The sequence below is a fragment of the Columba livia genome, chromosome 4 (assembly GCF_036013475.1).
Source record: "Columba livia isolate bColLiv1 breed racing homer chromosome 4, bColLiv1.pat.W.v2, whole genome shotgun sequence".
Classification (NCBI taxonomy): Eukaryota; Metazoa; Chordata; class Aves; order Columbiformes; family Columbidae; genus Columba; species Columba livia.
Genome location: NC_088605.1, coordinates 69,061,632 through 69,077,713, shown reverse-complemented (window position 1 = coordinate 69,077,713; position 16,082 = coordinate 69,061,632). Strand labels below are relative to the sequence as shown.

General features: G+C 40.3%; 1 protein-coding gene across 7 annotated transcripts in view; it reads left to right on the top strand.

Annotated features, from left to right (window-relative positions):
- Positions 1 to 15,799, top strand: part of UGT8 (UDP glycosyltransferase 8) — a 45,103-nt gene extending 29,304 nt beyond the window's left edge. For all 7 annotated transcript variants that reach the window (XM_065062184.1, XM_065062183.1, XM_065062186.1 and 4 more), the window contains exons 3-6: positions 7,515 to 7,657; positions 10,108 to 10,184; positions 11,690 to 11,909; positions 13,548 to 15,799. In XM_065062184.1, coding sequence (XP_064918256.1) covers positions 7,515 to 7,657; positions 10,108 to 10,184; positions 11,690 to 11,909; positions 13,548 to 13,911 — 804 coding nt within the window. In that variant the 3' untranslated portion in view covers positions 13,912 to 15,799. The remainder of the gene's footprint in view (positions 1 to 7,514; positions 7,658 to 10,107; positions 10,185 to 11,689; positions 11,910 to 13,547) is intronic.
- Positions 15,800 to 16,082: the final 283 nt, after the last annotated feature.

Sequence of the window (16,082 nt, the reverse complement as noted above, 5' to 3'; positions counted from 1 at the left end):
TTTTTAATAAAATTTGAAATGAGGTTAAAAATGTGTTACGATAGCATTTAAATACTTCACATGAAAGAAGTGCTATGTAGACTATTTCAGAAGAGTTAGGACTCTAGTAAAAATGGCCTGTGTACCTTTCTGTTTATTTATCAGTGGGTGTCTTTAAAGATCACTTCATGTGGCTTCTTATTTATTTATTTTGAAATAGATCTGGTTTTGTCCACTGTCAGCAGCATTTTGTAGTAGAAATTGCATAGTATGCCTGTGCTCCCCATTGGGGAATGATGGTTTGCAACCATATTCAAAGAAGAGCCACTTGTGCTATTACACATTTGAATCGAGCAGCTGAACAGGGAAAGCTTCGGATATTAAACCCGGTTATGTTTGTATTTGTGTACTTTGTTTATCTGAAACAAAGCTCAGTATTAGGCACCACTGGTTACTGCCAGCTGGGCCCTCACTCTATAGTCACAGCTGTGCATTTAGCATCTAAGCCTGCTAAGAATAGCTAATTAGAAAATCAAACAGAACAAAGCTCACATAGTGGGGTCGGCACAATAGCATTGCTGTCTGAGAATGGTAAAAATATTTATTTATTTTTATTTTATTTTTTTTTATTCCTCCCTGCTTCGTGTCTATAGTACAGCATAGATCAGTAAGTGCTTATTCTCCCTATACAAGCACAGGGAGAAGCTCAGTAAAAGACCAGTACATAGTCTAAAACCTTCACTCTTGAGCTGAATAGTGTCGCACAGAAATCACAGGCAACTGAAGTCGCAAAAGAGAACAAGGCAAGGTCATAGTATCTGCTCATATGCAAAGCTCTGACTGCAATAACTATTACCCATGTTGAAGAAGGTGAAGCCTGCTTAGGCAACCTGTGAACAGCCTATCTGATAAGCTCGAGGAATGTGTGACTTCTGAAAGGGATGAAATGGCCACAGGGCTAGTCTGTTGCTGTATGAGAGCTCCCTTCTTGGAGAAGGAAGGAAAAATAGTGTCTACTGACTGCCTTTGGTGGCCTGTGCAAGTGCTGTGCCTCTTTGAGAAACCCCTAAGTTGTTGAACTGTCAGTTATTAAGGGGGTTTAGAAAGTGCCTCTGATGTGAAATACAGTTGAAGATGAATTGGTACCTCCTTTGGGACTTGGTGTGCCAGGATCAGTCAGTCAGTGGAAACAAAACTAGAGATTTGAATGAGCAGGTTGGGACTTTCAAAAGGAATTTTATAGTTTCAGTCTCTTACTCTTCTATTTTGCCCAAAGAACATGCTTTTGCTTGGAAGTTAACAAGAAAACAAGCAGAGTCCTGACATGGTTTGGCACAGTATTATAATTGGGACTCACTTAAGGTTTTCATAACCTAGTGTGCATTGATTTTTATTTTTTTGTTAATCACTTAAGTGTCGAGTAATTAATGCCAATTGGATAGAAACCAAAATTCAGATAGGAAATTTAGTCCACTATTCAGTTCAGAAACCCAACATCTGCTATAGTTGATGACTTTGACAGGTTTTCTGTCTTTCACATGGTCTGACCTCACCGGAGGTTGTGCTGTGCCTGTTGAGCAGGTGAGGGCGGGCAGGAATCGGTGTGATGTGTCCAGCTGTAGGTGCTCAGATTTATCCTCTGCATCAGCCTCTCCATTGACAGTTGAGATAGCGCAGAGAAAACAGCCTCCTTCCCTCCTGTCATTTTTGTGAATACCTCTCTGGTCCCAGGGCTTCTTAGCAATGTTTAAGGCTCTTAAATTTTCTGGAAAATCCTGATGTGCACCTGTGTATCCAACTTAATACTTCATTGATGTCATCTTGTTTTCACTGTGACCCTACAAAGAAGAATAAATACATTTTTTTAATGCTTCTTCAAGTAGAAGTTATATGTATGCCTGATCCTAAGTTTTTTCAGAAATTTTGTTGGAAATTTTGCTCTCAAGTTCTTCAAGGCTCAGGGGTCATAATTGTTTGATTCCTGATTTGGAAAGGGAAAGCCAGATCTTTGTTTCTAAGCTTCTGGCCCAGTTCGTCAAATTTTCAGGGCGGCTTCAGCAAAGAGAATGTTGTGCACTGTCTGTGCTAGGACTTGATGTCATTGAGGCAAGATTTTCTTCTTTCTGTGTAACAAAAAATTGAAAATGCTTTTATTTGGGGAAAAAATAATTAATCTGACACTAATAAGTGCTCTGTTAATAGTAATTGAAAGAGATAACCGTTCAAAGATGTGCGTGGCTTTACCACATGTGTAAAGTGTGAATTAACTGCAAAAGTCAAAGGCGTTCCCTTCTCACTTTTGTGTTCAGTTGAAGCTCGAAGAGTTTGAGGAAGGCTCAGTAATATAGCTCTTCATGTAACAGACCCCCTCCCCAAATCATCACTGTAGGTTTAGACCTCAAAAGTTGTAATTTCAAATATGAAGTATCCTTTCCGTAGGCTAAGAGAAAAATCACACTGAATTTACAGTCAACCTGAGCATCATTTAAACTGGGCAAAAGGAAGTTGTTTTCCTGCTGCAAGGGAGGAGCCCTAAAACGCTGCCTGAACAGAGAACAGGGTTAACAAAGGCAGCTCTGACAACGCACCCTGACTCAATGTGTTTTCATAGTGTGTTATGATATTGGGAAAACAAAACACACTGGAGGTTAAAAGTGTAACTGGATTTAGGAGCAAGGAAGGCGTGAATTCATAGGGGATGAGCTTATGTGTCTGAAACTTTTTAGCATAGCGTTAAAGTGGTGATTTTGCTTGATTCCCAGTCAAAGTCATGAGGCTTTTTGTTTTTTTTTTCTGTGGTTACCAGTCTTCAAAGCTCAATAACCAATAACTTAGTGTGTCCCTTCTTTCTCTCTCCTGCTGAACTTGAAGCTGATTTCTCTGGTTCCTCTTCCATTGCAGAAAATCCATTGAGACTAATACTGTGGTGGTAAGACTAATATGGTCTAAATTAATAAAAAGGTAGGAAGGTGACTAAAGGCTATACTGGCCAGATATGCTGAAACTGTGGGCAAAATTGTCCTGTAGCATGAGTGTGTTCTCTTCCTTAATTCAGATTTTGCAAGAATAGGTCAAAGATTGTGTGTTTTGCTGCTCGTCCTGCATCAGTCATTGTCGTGTCCTTCCTGAAGTAAACATGAGGAATGTAGATGTGTGAATTAAGGTCATAGTCGTAGTAATAATGGTCATAGTAATAATGCGAGTGAAGTATTCAGTCTTTCATGTGCCAAGATCATAGTCTGCTTTTTATCTACTGTGTTGCTCCTGTACCTCACAGGCCACATAGAGAACAGGGAAAGTACAAAGAAATGCTGAGCCTTTGACTGTGACGCAGGTAATTGTATCAGGACATTCAGATCTGTTTTGCAACCAAAGACCTACGAACACCACTCGGATTTGGTTTTGCTAGATCTTCAGTTTAGAAAATCTGTATGAAAAAGCTGTCAAGAGAAATAATTATAAAATTAAAGGAACCTGAGACTAATAGTCTTGTTCAGGTCACGAACTCAGGCGGCTCTACAAGGATGCAGTGTTAAGTCCCCTGTTCTTAATTTCATCATTTTTATCCCACTCTTGCATTTTTAGCAATGTTTGGTGATCCCCTTTAATTAAAGCTGTGTTACGCCAGGAGTTACATGGGTGTTTGCAAGGAGAACCCTTGTCCTGACAAGTCTGTAGTTAATTTCCTGCAGCCCATGCACAGCTCCGATCTCCAGCACCCCTCTGGGGAAGCGGATTGGAAAGGGGCTGCAGATAAGAAGGCAAGGCAAGCAATCCCTCTTGCTACCAGCACAACATAAAGCTTAAGTAAAATTAGCACAAATTTGTGTGGAAAAAAAAAAGAAACTTTCAGTTGATGTCAGAATATAACAAGTTGAGTTAAAACTCTTCTGGATCCTTTCAAGGTTGGCACAGAACAACTTTGACAGTGTGAGGAATTAAAATTTTATTCTTTCTAATTTAGCATCCTAAAAGAAAATGTGAGGAGAAGTCCAAGTTCCTTTGCTTCTGATTTTGATGGCAAGCCCATGGTAGCCATGGGGGCTGTTGTTCTGTCTGAGCTAAGTCCCCACCTGCTTCACTCCCGTTAATCCAGTTACGTACCTGTAAGATCAGACTTGGTTTGCACCTGTCCAACTTGGAGCATGGGAAACTTGGTTTCATGTCTCTTCCTTGTGTAGACCCATGTGTAGTAGTCAGGCATGCTTCCCCTGAAGTTAATGAAAAACCTTGTGTGGACGTTTATGTTGCTTAGAACGCACTTTGAAAACTTGCAAGTGCACGTTTGTGTGTTGCCACACTTAGGAAATGGGTCAGGACAGGGAGCACTCGCATAATAAGTTTCAGTTTCTCAAAAGTGAAACCATTTGTATTCTCATTACTTTAATATAGGTATAATCCCGTTGAAGATGGCAAACAAATTCCATCTTTTGAGCCTGATGGCAGGATCTTGTCTTGCCTGTCAAGATTTTAAATTTCCACTAGTACATGTTATGTTCCACTGAACATGTGGGGTTACCTTCAAAGGGAAGGATTACAAAGGTTTGGCTATGAAATCAACCATGATAACACAAAGCAGACTGCCTTGCTATTGCACAATAAAACGCTGAAGCCTAGTGTAGGGTGGTTCTAATGCCATGGTACATGGCAAAGTTCCTTTCTTTTTTTTCCCATACATAAAAATCTAAGTCCTTAATAGCTATTTGTTATTGTATGTGGGGATTTTTGAATGGTCTTTTAGAAATTCCTTTATAAGGCAATATTTTATTCTTCCTCTATGTGTATATAATGATGTATCATTTTAATTATGTGAATACATCAGAGTTGTGCAGTGGCACAGAATTTCTAATTAAGCATAAAGAACAGTAGCAGTAGCCTTAGGAGCCATTCCTCAGCTGGAACAGACTGATTCCTATCATAAGAAACCATGTGTCTAAGTAGTCACAGGTAAGGGCTTCTTGATGCTGAATGAGAAATACTTGAGCGATAAATAGCACCAGCTATCCTGGTTTTGTCCTTATTACAAAGCAAACATGCCTCCAGCTGGACTTTGTGCCACTGATCACAACCACTTGGGCCCCGCAGTTCAGCCAGTTTTCAGTCCCACCTCGCTGTCCGTTTGTGTGACCAGTAGCTTGTCTGTCTGTCTGAGGCTGTGGGGGGACGCAGTGCTGAAAACCTTACGCAGGTCAAGGTGAAAAACATCCACTGCTCCCCCCTTGCTTGCCAGTCTTTGCATCCCAGACTGGTTCTTCCTTGCTTGTTTGCATGAGGTCCAGCAGAGTGTCTCCCCTCGTTGGCTTCTTGAGCACCTGTGTCACGGAATTGTCACCGAGAAGGGGCTCCAGAACCCTCCAGGTTTCTGCCTCTCCGGCAGGTGTTCGGGTGGCCAGTTCTCCAGGAAGACGAGGGCCCACGAATATGTCGCAGCTTCCAGGTGTCGGAGGAAAACCACCTGTAACACGTAGCTTCAGCTCTCAGAATATACCTAGATTGAATGTCACAAGTGGGGACAGAGCTGTCTTGATTGCTCTTTAGAACAGATTGTCCTAGAGCCCACAAAAGGTTATTTTCTATTAGGCTTTAAACAACAGATAGGAAGTAGTTCAAGATGTGACTAGTTGAACCACTAAGCAAAAGTGACTATAATATAATTACATTTGCAGAATGCTTTAGGTCCTTAAGTAAATTTCAAGGGCAAACTCTATATATAAATCACAAAACCACTTGAAAACTTTCATGTCAGAAATTTAGCTCATAATAAATGATTCAGCTTCAAGGCAGGTTTCAGACACTACTCCTTTTCCTTCTTCCCCCTCTCTCCACTGCCATAGAGAAAAAATGGAAAGGAAAGTACACTGGAATAGATGAGGAAAAGTGAAGAAGCGTGAATTCTAGAGAAAATAGAAGTCCCTTCTTCACTGCGTAGCAGAGACTAGTGTACAGTTCCCAGTCTAATGTGCAGGTCTTTGTTTCGCCTGCTGGTTTTTGTGGCAGCTTTTGTGGTTTTGTGCTCAGATACGATAGCACAGCATTACTCTATTCCTGTCTGGCCTGCTATTTATTACCAGGACAAAAGATGCATTGTGAACAGGGCTCTTGATTTTCCTTTTACTCATTTCCTATTGCTGTACTGGAGTTGAGCAGGCTTATGCTTAAATTTGGTGACACCAGAACTAAACCATATCCTAGGAAATAAAAGATGCTCTTTGGCAGACTGACATATCTGTATGTCAGTGGTATCACTTTGAGTTTCTGCTGCCAACAGTTGCATTGGAAGAAATAGCATTTAAATGTGCATTTCCAAAAGCAAAATGACATTGTTCTTGTGTCTGAGACTTGGTTAGCTCGCAGCCCTGCTCTGTCTCATGTCCTAGGATGGTTTCCCTGCCGTCCCGTGGTGGTTGGTAGTCACAGCTGCTGGCTTGCTTGTCATCAGTGACACAAACCCCCTTTCCACAAAGTCAGCCTTGGGTTTGGGGTGTTGCTGTCCCCTTTGCAACCTGTGACTTGCTTGAAGCATCAGCTGTGAAGGAATTACCTGTGGCTGGACCCACTGTGCTGAAGGTGTTGAGTGCAATGAAACGCCCGAATCTGCTTTGGGTTCTGCTGTGCCGATAGAGGCTTTCCGACCTGTGGTTTTGGGTGACTGTCAGGTTACCCCCAGCAGGCTGACGTTTTATCTGCATTTGTAGTACTTGAGAGCAGTGCGGTACTGCACACACCTGCTTTTGGCATTACCTTTCTCTCCTAAGTTGAGGCAGCCCTTGAGTCAAGACGGTCGGCAAGAATTGGTATTGTGGGAGACTCCATTTCAGAGTAATTACAGAAGGAGAATGAGCTTAAGGATGTTAAAGGGCTTTGGCCTTTGTTACACTTGCCTGTATTTAATGTAATATTGGTAACTTCCCACGGAAGAGGCACGAAGTTGTCTAAGTTAAAGTATGTAGCTCCAAGAAGGAGCAGCATCCACCCCTGATAAACTTGCCATAGAAATGCAGTGTTGTTCCTTGCTCCTTGAAAGACTGGAGCAGTAGAAACTGGAGGGGTTTTTTGAAGCTCTGGCTTCTTTCAATTTGTGTTTGTTATCTTTATATAGATGAAATAAAAACAATCTAAAGTCCTCTCACTTCCTTTAAGGCTAGCAATCACATAGTTGAGTCCCAGCCTTCATTCCTCTATGTCCCGTGCTGCACTTCCAGGCTGATGAGATGCATCTTCTTCTGTTTTGCTGAGTTAAAATGTAGCGTGTTGACATGTGAATATGTGTCAGCCAGTCGGTTAGGAAAGGGCAAATTGTCATATGAAACTGGTTGTTAATGCGGAAGCTAAAATGAACCAGGAAGAATTTTACTGATTACAACCTGTACCACGGATTTCGAATCATTGAGTCATTGTATCAATAATTTCTAAACTGTTTGACTTTTGAAATAACAGGCACCAACAACTGTTTCTCCTAGGCAATGTTTATTTAATCCGTTTCTGTGGTTTACCAATGCTTTTACAGTGCTCAGTATAAATTTTCGCTTTAACAGGATCTCCAAACATGGGTGAATGGTGCTAACGAAAATGGCTTTGTCCTCGTCTCGTTTGGAGCTGGAGTGAAATACCTGTCAGAAGATATAGCAAATAAGTTAGCACATGCTCTGGCAAGACTGCCTCAGAGAGTTATTTGGAGGTAAGTGCAATGATAGATGTACTCACGGTGATTTCAAGCACGCTCAATTCCTTTTGTGCTCTCTTGATCAAGAGCTGCAGGAGCTGGAGCTGAAATGGTGACAGTCTGGGTGGCACTGAGGACCTGACTCTTTTGAAAGATGCTCTTTGTGGAAATGTTGCAGTCCCCTGGTAATAAGGAGGAGTGATGATTTTGTGGCAGAATAAGGCATAGGTTATACTCCTCTACTGAGTTTATATCCTAGAAGGACTGTGGACAGTGAAAATAGAGGCTGAGGTTATGACATGCTGTCATCGTTCCTGATAAAGAAGCCGCCACAGGGAGCAAGAATGACATCCTGCTGATTTAATCATAGATTTTTCTTTCTTCTATCTCTTCTCTTTTTGCTCTTTCTCAGGCCCTTTCTCCTCTTTATCTGTGAACACAGACTTTAATAATTGCTCTTCTTACTTGTCTTTATCTATGAGAAATTGGAGGAAGAAAAATCTGCCGGAGTAAAAATCAGTAATAAGCTTTCTTGGCTCTAAAAACATCCTTGAGTGTCTCTCTACACTTACTGTAAAAATCCAAGAACTGTTTAGTCAGCTCTGCCTCACGTGGAGTGTCACTCTGGAGCAGTTCACGTGAACCGTTGGTTTCCAAATAATCAGTGTCTTTACAATTTATGCCCGGTGTCCTTGCTCCTTCTGGAGCTGTATTATGTGCCTATTTAGTGTCCCATTCCCTGCCATCGCTTAGAGGCCATTTTTGCTGCTGTGTGTAATTGAAATAGTGAACCCCACTAATGAACGGGAAAATGGAAATTCTTCAGGCCGTAGCACAGAACCTTTAGTAGCTGTAGTAAAGTGCTCATCAGTTTTTGTTTGGGGTAGAGCTGCTATTTATTTCTTTCTTATGAAACCTGCAGCACTGCTTGGCTTGCAATTAATTATGAGTCCCAATTGATCTTACTACTATTTTATTTTTTTATCATGCTGTCTGATTTTCCTCACTAGTATTTCCTTCCCAGCGTGTGTGGGTTTTGGTTTTATGGTGTTGTTTATTTTTTGTTTGTTTGTTTTTGTTTGTTTGCTATATTTTTGTTTTGTTCTGTTTTTGTTATCTGCAATCTATTATCTATAACTTTTTGGATAAGGGAACCCTCCTGCTGTTTTTTTCAGTCATGATTCGTGCAATAGAGAGATGTCCCTGAGACCAGGTGTAAGTCTTTGGAAGAGCTGAGCAACTGGCTTTCAGTCACCCCAGAGGGAATTCGAGTTCCTTATTTAAATACCTGGATATGAAACAATGAACCCAACTTCACTTTGTTGGTTTTTCTTTAATTGTTCTTCAGATCATTGACCTATGGTCTGTGTTGGATGCAGGTGGTTTTTATACTAGACCTGTCTGAAAATGGGAAAGGTAGTACTGCTTGTCTGTCGTATTTCACAATGCCAAATCAAGGAAATCTTTGTAGTTCTTATATGCTTCCAATTGCGCAGTACTAGTTAGAGCCCAGACTAGTAACATACATTGTGTTTTTGTAAGTTAACATAAGTAACATAGACTTTTTTCAATATATAGGATGTATAAGCCAGTTGTAAAGATGTATGACTTGCTTAATTTAAGAATATGTAGGTGAATCTTTATGACACTATAGTTCTAATGCTCTCTAATAACCAGAATATTTTTAAGTTGTCCGATAGAGCTGTTTTGTGACAGCTCCATCTGCTAGTAGTCACTTAATTCTTTCCATCTTTCTTTTCTGTTTAGAGTATATTTAACTTTGTCTATTAACTGCATGTAACATTAAAATGTAAATGAGTTTGCACTTCAAGCCCTTATTTTATGGGCTAAACTTTTCCATCAACCTCAGGTGAACAAGGCGTTGCCATTGGGTTTCAGGCAGTTGAGCAAGTAAGAAGAATAGACCTGTCTCACAGGCTGGTCCCAGCCTTTTCCGCAGTGGCCCTTTGCTTTATAAGCTGAGACGTCACCCTTTCTCTTCTTGGTGTTAGTAACACATTTTAAAATAAGATGGTGTCATTTATCAAGGGGTACATGGAACTGGCCAGTTGAAAGGAAATGCCTTGTGTTGATGGGCTCGTGTGTTGGTGGAGTTATTTGTCTAGTACCAGGCAAAGTTTTCAGTAAAGTGATGGGCTCAGAGCCCTGGAGAGGTTGTAAAACTCCCTGCCCTCACAGTTGGGGTTGAGAAGTAACCGTGTTGCCATAACGTTAATAGAAAACATTGCGTTTCAGTCCAGACTGCAAGGAAACCAAATGATTAAAAAAAAAAAAATTGAATTTATTAGCTATTTATAACATTTTGGTTGAGCCTATTTTGTTGTCCTGTGATGGTGAGTAAACGCCATCCCCATGTAACTGGAAATCTGCTCAGGCCTCGTGAATTATTTGGGTTGATTCTCTGTTTTGAGTTTATGCATCAATTTGATTTCATATTTTTTTAGGTTTTCAGGAAACAAACCGAGGAATTTAGGCAACAACACAAAGCTTATAGAATGGTTACCACAAAACGACCTGCTTGGTGAGTATCTATTTTGACGACATATTGCTTATTCTCACTTGAGTGAGGTGGGTTGCTCTTCCAACAATATTGTACTGAATTGGCAGTCATAAATCTAGGATAATTTCAGTAATATGGAGGTCATAGAGCAGGAGTATAGAATTTGTCAGAATTTCAAGATGATGAAATCAAAACACATCCTTATAGTTGTCTTTCCATGGTACTAACTCCATTTTTTTCCTTAAGTTAATTAGGTGTAAGGAGATAGTTATTCTAAAGACTATTTGACCTGATAAATGGGAAAATGTCTTTAAAGCTTTGTATCCCATAGAACCTATGCAGTTCAAGAAAAAGTCATTATTAAAGACAGAAGATAAATAAGTAGGAGTCTTCTAAAATATACCATTTTAGGGAGCTGGTGACTGCAACTGTTAATTTCTATTATGAGAAAGCATGGTGTGATGTTCACTGGTCTCTTCATGGAACAGTCATGAAACTGAGCATGCAAAATTTATTCACGTTGCATCCAAACAGGTTTTAGGGGTGTGAACATACACCTGTATGTATACTATATTTATTTATTTATTCATTTTTCTCCAAGGAAAGCTCCAACAGAAATTGAGCATGTGTTGTGAGCTGATAATAACCTTTCTGTTTAATTAACCTGAGGCACTTTGGGTTCTCAGAGGTGAAACTTGATATTCTTCCATCTTTTGGTAAAGATTATGTTAAGAGTCTTTGTATTTTTATTTTCCCCTCCTTCCTTCCCTGTCCAAGCGTTGCTGAATACATTGCAGATCTGAGGGACCGCAGGGTATTTATGGTTGTCTCTGGGATACCGGGATGTTTGTGTTCACAAAACAGCTCCAGTGCTACGACGGCACTGATGAACACGTGAACTGTGTGTGTCGCTGTGTGTATGTCTGCTGGAGTATTTATCGTAATGTAGTGATGAGGCAGGTGACTTCTGAACCAGGTGGATTTGTTTTGGTTACTGAATTGCTCTGAGGCAGTCTCATTTTTCCATTGCATTACTCTCCTTATTGTCAAATGTTGCTAGCCTGAAGTGTAAGGCATGTGAAACTCTAAACACAACATCATTTGTCTTGCCGTTAAATAGCTTGTGTTTCATATGAATAATGAGGAAAAACACTCCCTGCTTCATTTGTACTGCTAAACTGGTTGTAGTCACCACCTGCAGTTGCTCAGGAGTAAAGAGTATATTAATTACTCTATTAATAATTTTTACACGACTCGTATATGTAAGAATTTTGTTTGCCGTTTTGCCATTCCTTCTCTCTTAGTGTATAAGGAAATAATGTAATGCACGGGGAGTTTCAGCATTGTGGGTTTAAGGGGGGGAACTTTAGAACAAATTGCCCTCATTTTACCTTCCTGAATCTCAGCTGTAGAAACGTGGCAGCACATGTGTTGTACCCATTTGCCTCAATACCTTTACATCAAGGAATTGTAAATATGTTGGTTGGTTGGTTGTTTTTAAATCCTTATGCTTATTCTGTTTTCAGGGCACTCTAACATCAAGGCTTTTCTTAGTCACGGAGGTTTGAACAGCATTTTTGAAACCATGTACCACGGGGTCCCAGTGGTGGGGATTCCCCTGTTTGGAGACCATTACGACACCATGACTCGTGTGCAGGCCAAGGGCATGGGAATATTGCTGAACTGGAAGACAGTCACTGAGAATGAACTGTATGAAGCCCTGGTGAAAGTTATTAATGACCCCAGGTATGGAATGAGCAATAGTTTCTTGCTTTTATTTCAGGTTTTTGTTACAGGTTAAATAAGCACATACAGAACCTTTGTGCAAGGGAAAAGAAATGCAGATTGGGCTTTATTTGCATGTACAGTGGGGGAAAGGGTGGTTGTACCGTTTCACAAGATTACTTAATTGATCAGGATCTGTGTAGGTGCTGAGCTTGATGCTCAGCCTACCAAAACTCAGTGATCTCATCCATTTTTTGTGACAGTTGCCATGTGAAGGACAGCAAGGTTATATTATAGAACCAAACCTGTCCTTATTCCTTGTTGCAGACCAGTGTTTCTCTTTGTGTCTTGATTACTCCATATTTAGCAGACTGTCTGTTGTGCTGCCTAAGGGCCCTGGAGCACAATACACCTATGCGATTGTCGGGTGACATGTTTGGATTACAGCTGAAAATATGGAGATATTAAAAAATAGTGACTTTTTAATTTTTAAAATCGAATTGTGGAACTTTAGAAAAAGAGGAGAATATTTTCCTGTTCTGGCCAGTAAAACCTTTTTTAAGGTCAAAAAGGTCATTTGTGTTTGTTGCAATGGCAATATTCTAACAAATTGTTATGAATATAAGGACTCCAGTCTGTTTTGTAATTTTTTTGTCATTCAGATAGAATAAATAAAAGACCATGGACTGGGTTTTGTAACTCTTTCTAGTGAAATGAATTTGCTCAGAGATATTAAAGTGCTAGGAGAGTCACTTCACAAATTTGCTCTGAATAATTTTAAAACATCTATGTTGTTCAGACAATCTCCAGATTCAAAAGAATGCTGTTTTAGCCAGTGTTTTATTGCACTGGGGTAACCATAGTTTTGGAGCACGGTGATGATGATGCTTCTTGCTTTCATGGGAGCAAACTCTGCAAGTGCTGCTTGCCTTGGGAAAGGAGAAACCTGCACGGAGCCAGCAGCAGAACCGCAGCGATGGGGAATGTTGCTAAAGAGATCTCGATAACATCACTTGCATCACCTTTCCCTTGTGCAATTATCCTTAGCGTAAAGGCAAGTCCTGCATAAATAACCTGCCGACCTTGCAGCTGCCGCAGAGGGGGAGAAGGAATTTGACAATGGTCGGCACCTGGGGGCAGCCTGTGGTAAAAACCAAAAAGTTTTAGGCTGAACTCTGGACACCGGTGGAAGTGCTCTCTTGCACAATCAAAACCGAGTTTCTTGCTTTGTTCTGTGTTTCTCTAGTAATTCAGTTGCACAACAGCACAAACGAGCGCTGTGTTAGACGGGGTATGTTGCCACTTTACAGTGGGAAGGGCAAACACGTCTCACTTTGATAGGATTCATTTTGGATTAGATAAGATTGTTCTCTGGCAGCAGGTCAGCTTGGCTCTTAATCGCTTCGCTGGAGGGTGAATTTCTGCCTTTCATCACGCACCGATCGATCTGCTTTTCTAGTCATTCTTCATCAAGGAGCTGTAAGGTCTGACTGGAAGATGGATGATCCGCCGTGTCTGTTCCTCTATGTGCTGGTGTATGCAAGAGTCCCGCAGTAATACACGGCTTGATCTGTAGAGGCTTAAGCATATTTATGTGTTTGCAGCTTGCATTGCTCAGAGCTCTGATGATGATTTCTCCTTTCTTCCCTTTTCTGTCAGCTACCGGCAGCGGGCCCAGCGGCTGTCTGAGATTCACAAAGACCAACCCGGTCATCCCGTTAACCGAACTGTCTACTGGATTAATTACATCCTCCGTCACAACGGAGCGCAACATCTACGTGCCGCTGTTTACGGCATCTCTTTTTATCAGTATTTCTTACTGGATATTGCCTTTGTTGTACTAGTAGGTGCTGCCTTACTTTATTACATTTTGGCCAGGATAACAAAATTTATCCGCAAGCAAAGCAAACATCTTTGGTCCAATGACGAACATAGCGCTGTTAATGGACATTACCAGAATGGGATACCAAATGGCAAGTATAGAAGAAATGGCCACATTAAGCATGAAAAAAAGGTGAAATGAGCCAACCGCCCCATGTAAAGTAATAATGAATGAGACGAGTAATTGAATTTTATTGCTGTAACTTAGTCTAACAACTACTTAAAACCTCAATAAGCAGTTCTAACACTCCCCTACAGTATGTAATATTATGTGACAAAATTCTACAGAACTAAGAGAAGTCTTTAAAAAACAAAAAGGCAAGCACAACATAAAATGGAAAATATGTTATTCTTAATACTGATGCAGAGAGGTTATTTTGGCACTGAAGTTTTTAGAAGCCTTCATTCTCTGAAGTTATACAATGACCATATTTATGAATTTTCAGTTTTTAAAAGCTAAGTGTTTGCGTCCCAAACGAGAGGTTTCGTTTTATTTGCAGAGGTATTTTTTCCTTCTATTTTTTTATTATTTTAGTATGTCTGTCTTTTAGCTGAGAGAACTTTAGTGCTAGCTCTGTTTCCTTTGTTGAAGGTTCAACGTGTTGCATAAAGATGCTGTTAAAACATCCCAGTCTTTGCGCAAGAAATAGCAAGTTGCAGACTGAGAACACAGACATAAAAAAAGAAAATCTTAAAATGAGCACTGAAGAAAAATGGCAAAAATATGTACTCCTTTTACTGATAAGCTGCATGATTCTTCTGCTCAGTACCAGTACTTTGGAGAAAAGGGTATTGAGCAAGTCTACAATATGTCTTAATTTTTAATTTATACAAAATCTTATTTGAAGCCTTTCTCTGCATACATAATTTATGCCATGAAAATATTACGGCGTTTTATTTCAGTTTAAATTATGGCTGTGTGGGAAGTAGATTTGCATAATTAAGAAAAATAAATGAAATGAACAACAACAACAACAAAAAAGAGAATCTGGCCCTGTGCTTAATGGAGAAGGTTTTGTAATGGCCCAGAATCAAACCACTAATTGGTGGTTGTTTTTAAAAGCAAACAAAAAAGACCCGCCCTCCCACCCCCTACCCCCAGTTGAATGTCTTTGCTATTAATTCTCATTTAGTTCTTTCTGAATCGCAGTGTTGTAGATGTTCTCTTTCAATGGTTGTATCTGGAAAAAAAACAAAATATTACCTTCTATTAATCTGGGCCACGCAATCCATGTTCCACATAGTTGCCAATGGGACTCCCCGATGCGGATGGGGAGGGTGCTCTGGGGCTGGGGGGTGAGCAGCCACCCCTGCCTGGGCACAGGGTTTGCAGGGGGGGCTCAAGGTTTGCAGGGGGGCTCGGCTGCCTCGGCCCCCCCGCAGCCCCTCCCCGCGACAACCGCTGTCAATCAATGTCGCTGACACGGGCGTGAAAAATCATAACGGCCCCGCTGAACCAAAGTTGGCAACTATGAGTTTATTTCCATGTCATTCTGTTTACTTGGAATTTGCACTACACATGTTGTGAGTGTATGCTTTATTTATATGTAGTTTGAAAATCCCATGCCTGAAAGAGAAAGGAAAGAAACCCATTTACCTGGTGATGTTCACTAACATAGGAGGAGTTGTGACGATTATAGGATGCTGAGATCATCTTCATACACGGTGATGTAATATTTCACTATCATTCCATCAGGAGCCTCTATCCTATAGCAATAAATAACAGTACAGATATGTTTATAATATACAGTACAGCTACGTGTACTGCTTTCTGAATACTTGAAGAAAATGGTATTATAAATAAGCCTATTAGCTATACCTTTTTACAATCTTGCAGTTTGTGGCAACTAAAGGAGCACACAGAGGCGATGAATGGTGGGATGCTAATAAGACTTCGAGTGTATGAATGACTTGGTTTAAATGTTTTTTTGGCATTGAAGGAGGTACAAAAGCACTGACCGGATGATTAAGCGTAATTTAATCTCCACTGTGATAAAACTTAAGCAATAAACATGGATTTAATAGAGAAATCCTGTTGTTCGTAGTATATTTTTATTCAAATGAATGCTGTTTACTTCAAATCACCCAGTACGTGTGTGTGTGTGTATAAATGTGCATGCCTATTAGGATGCATGAATTCTTTGTTCTTAGTATGTATCATGATGCATACCTGAAATCAACAATTATATTTTGTGAATGTAGATCTATTGCCTATAGATGCGTTGAATCAGTTGAAAGACTGAATGCCTAACCAGACTTATTTTCCTTTTCAAGTTTTTTAAACTTTCCTGGTAAAATGTAAGTATTTTTCGG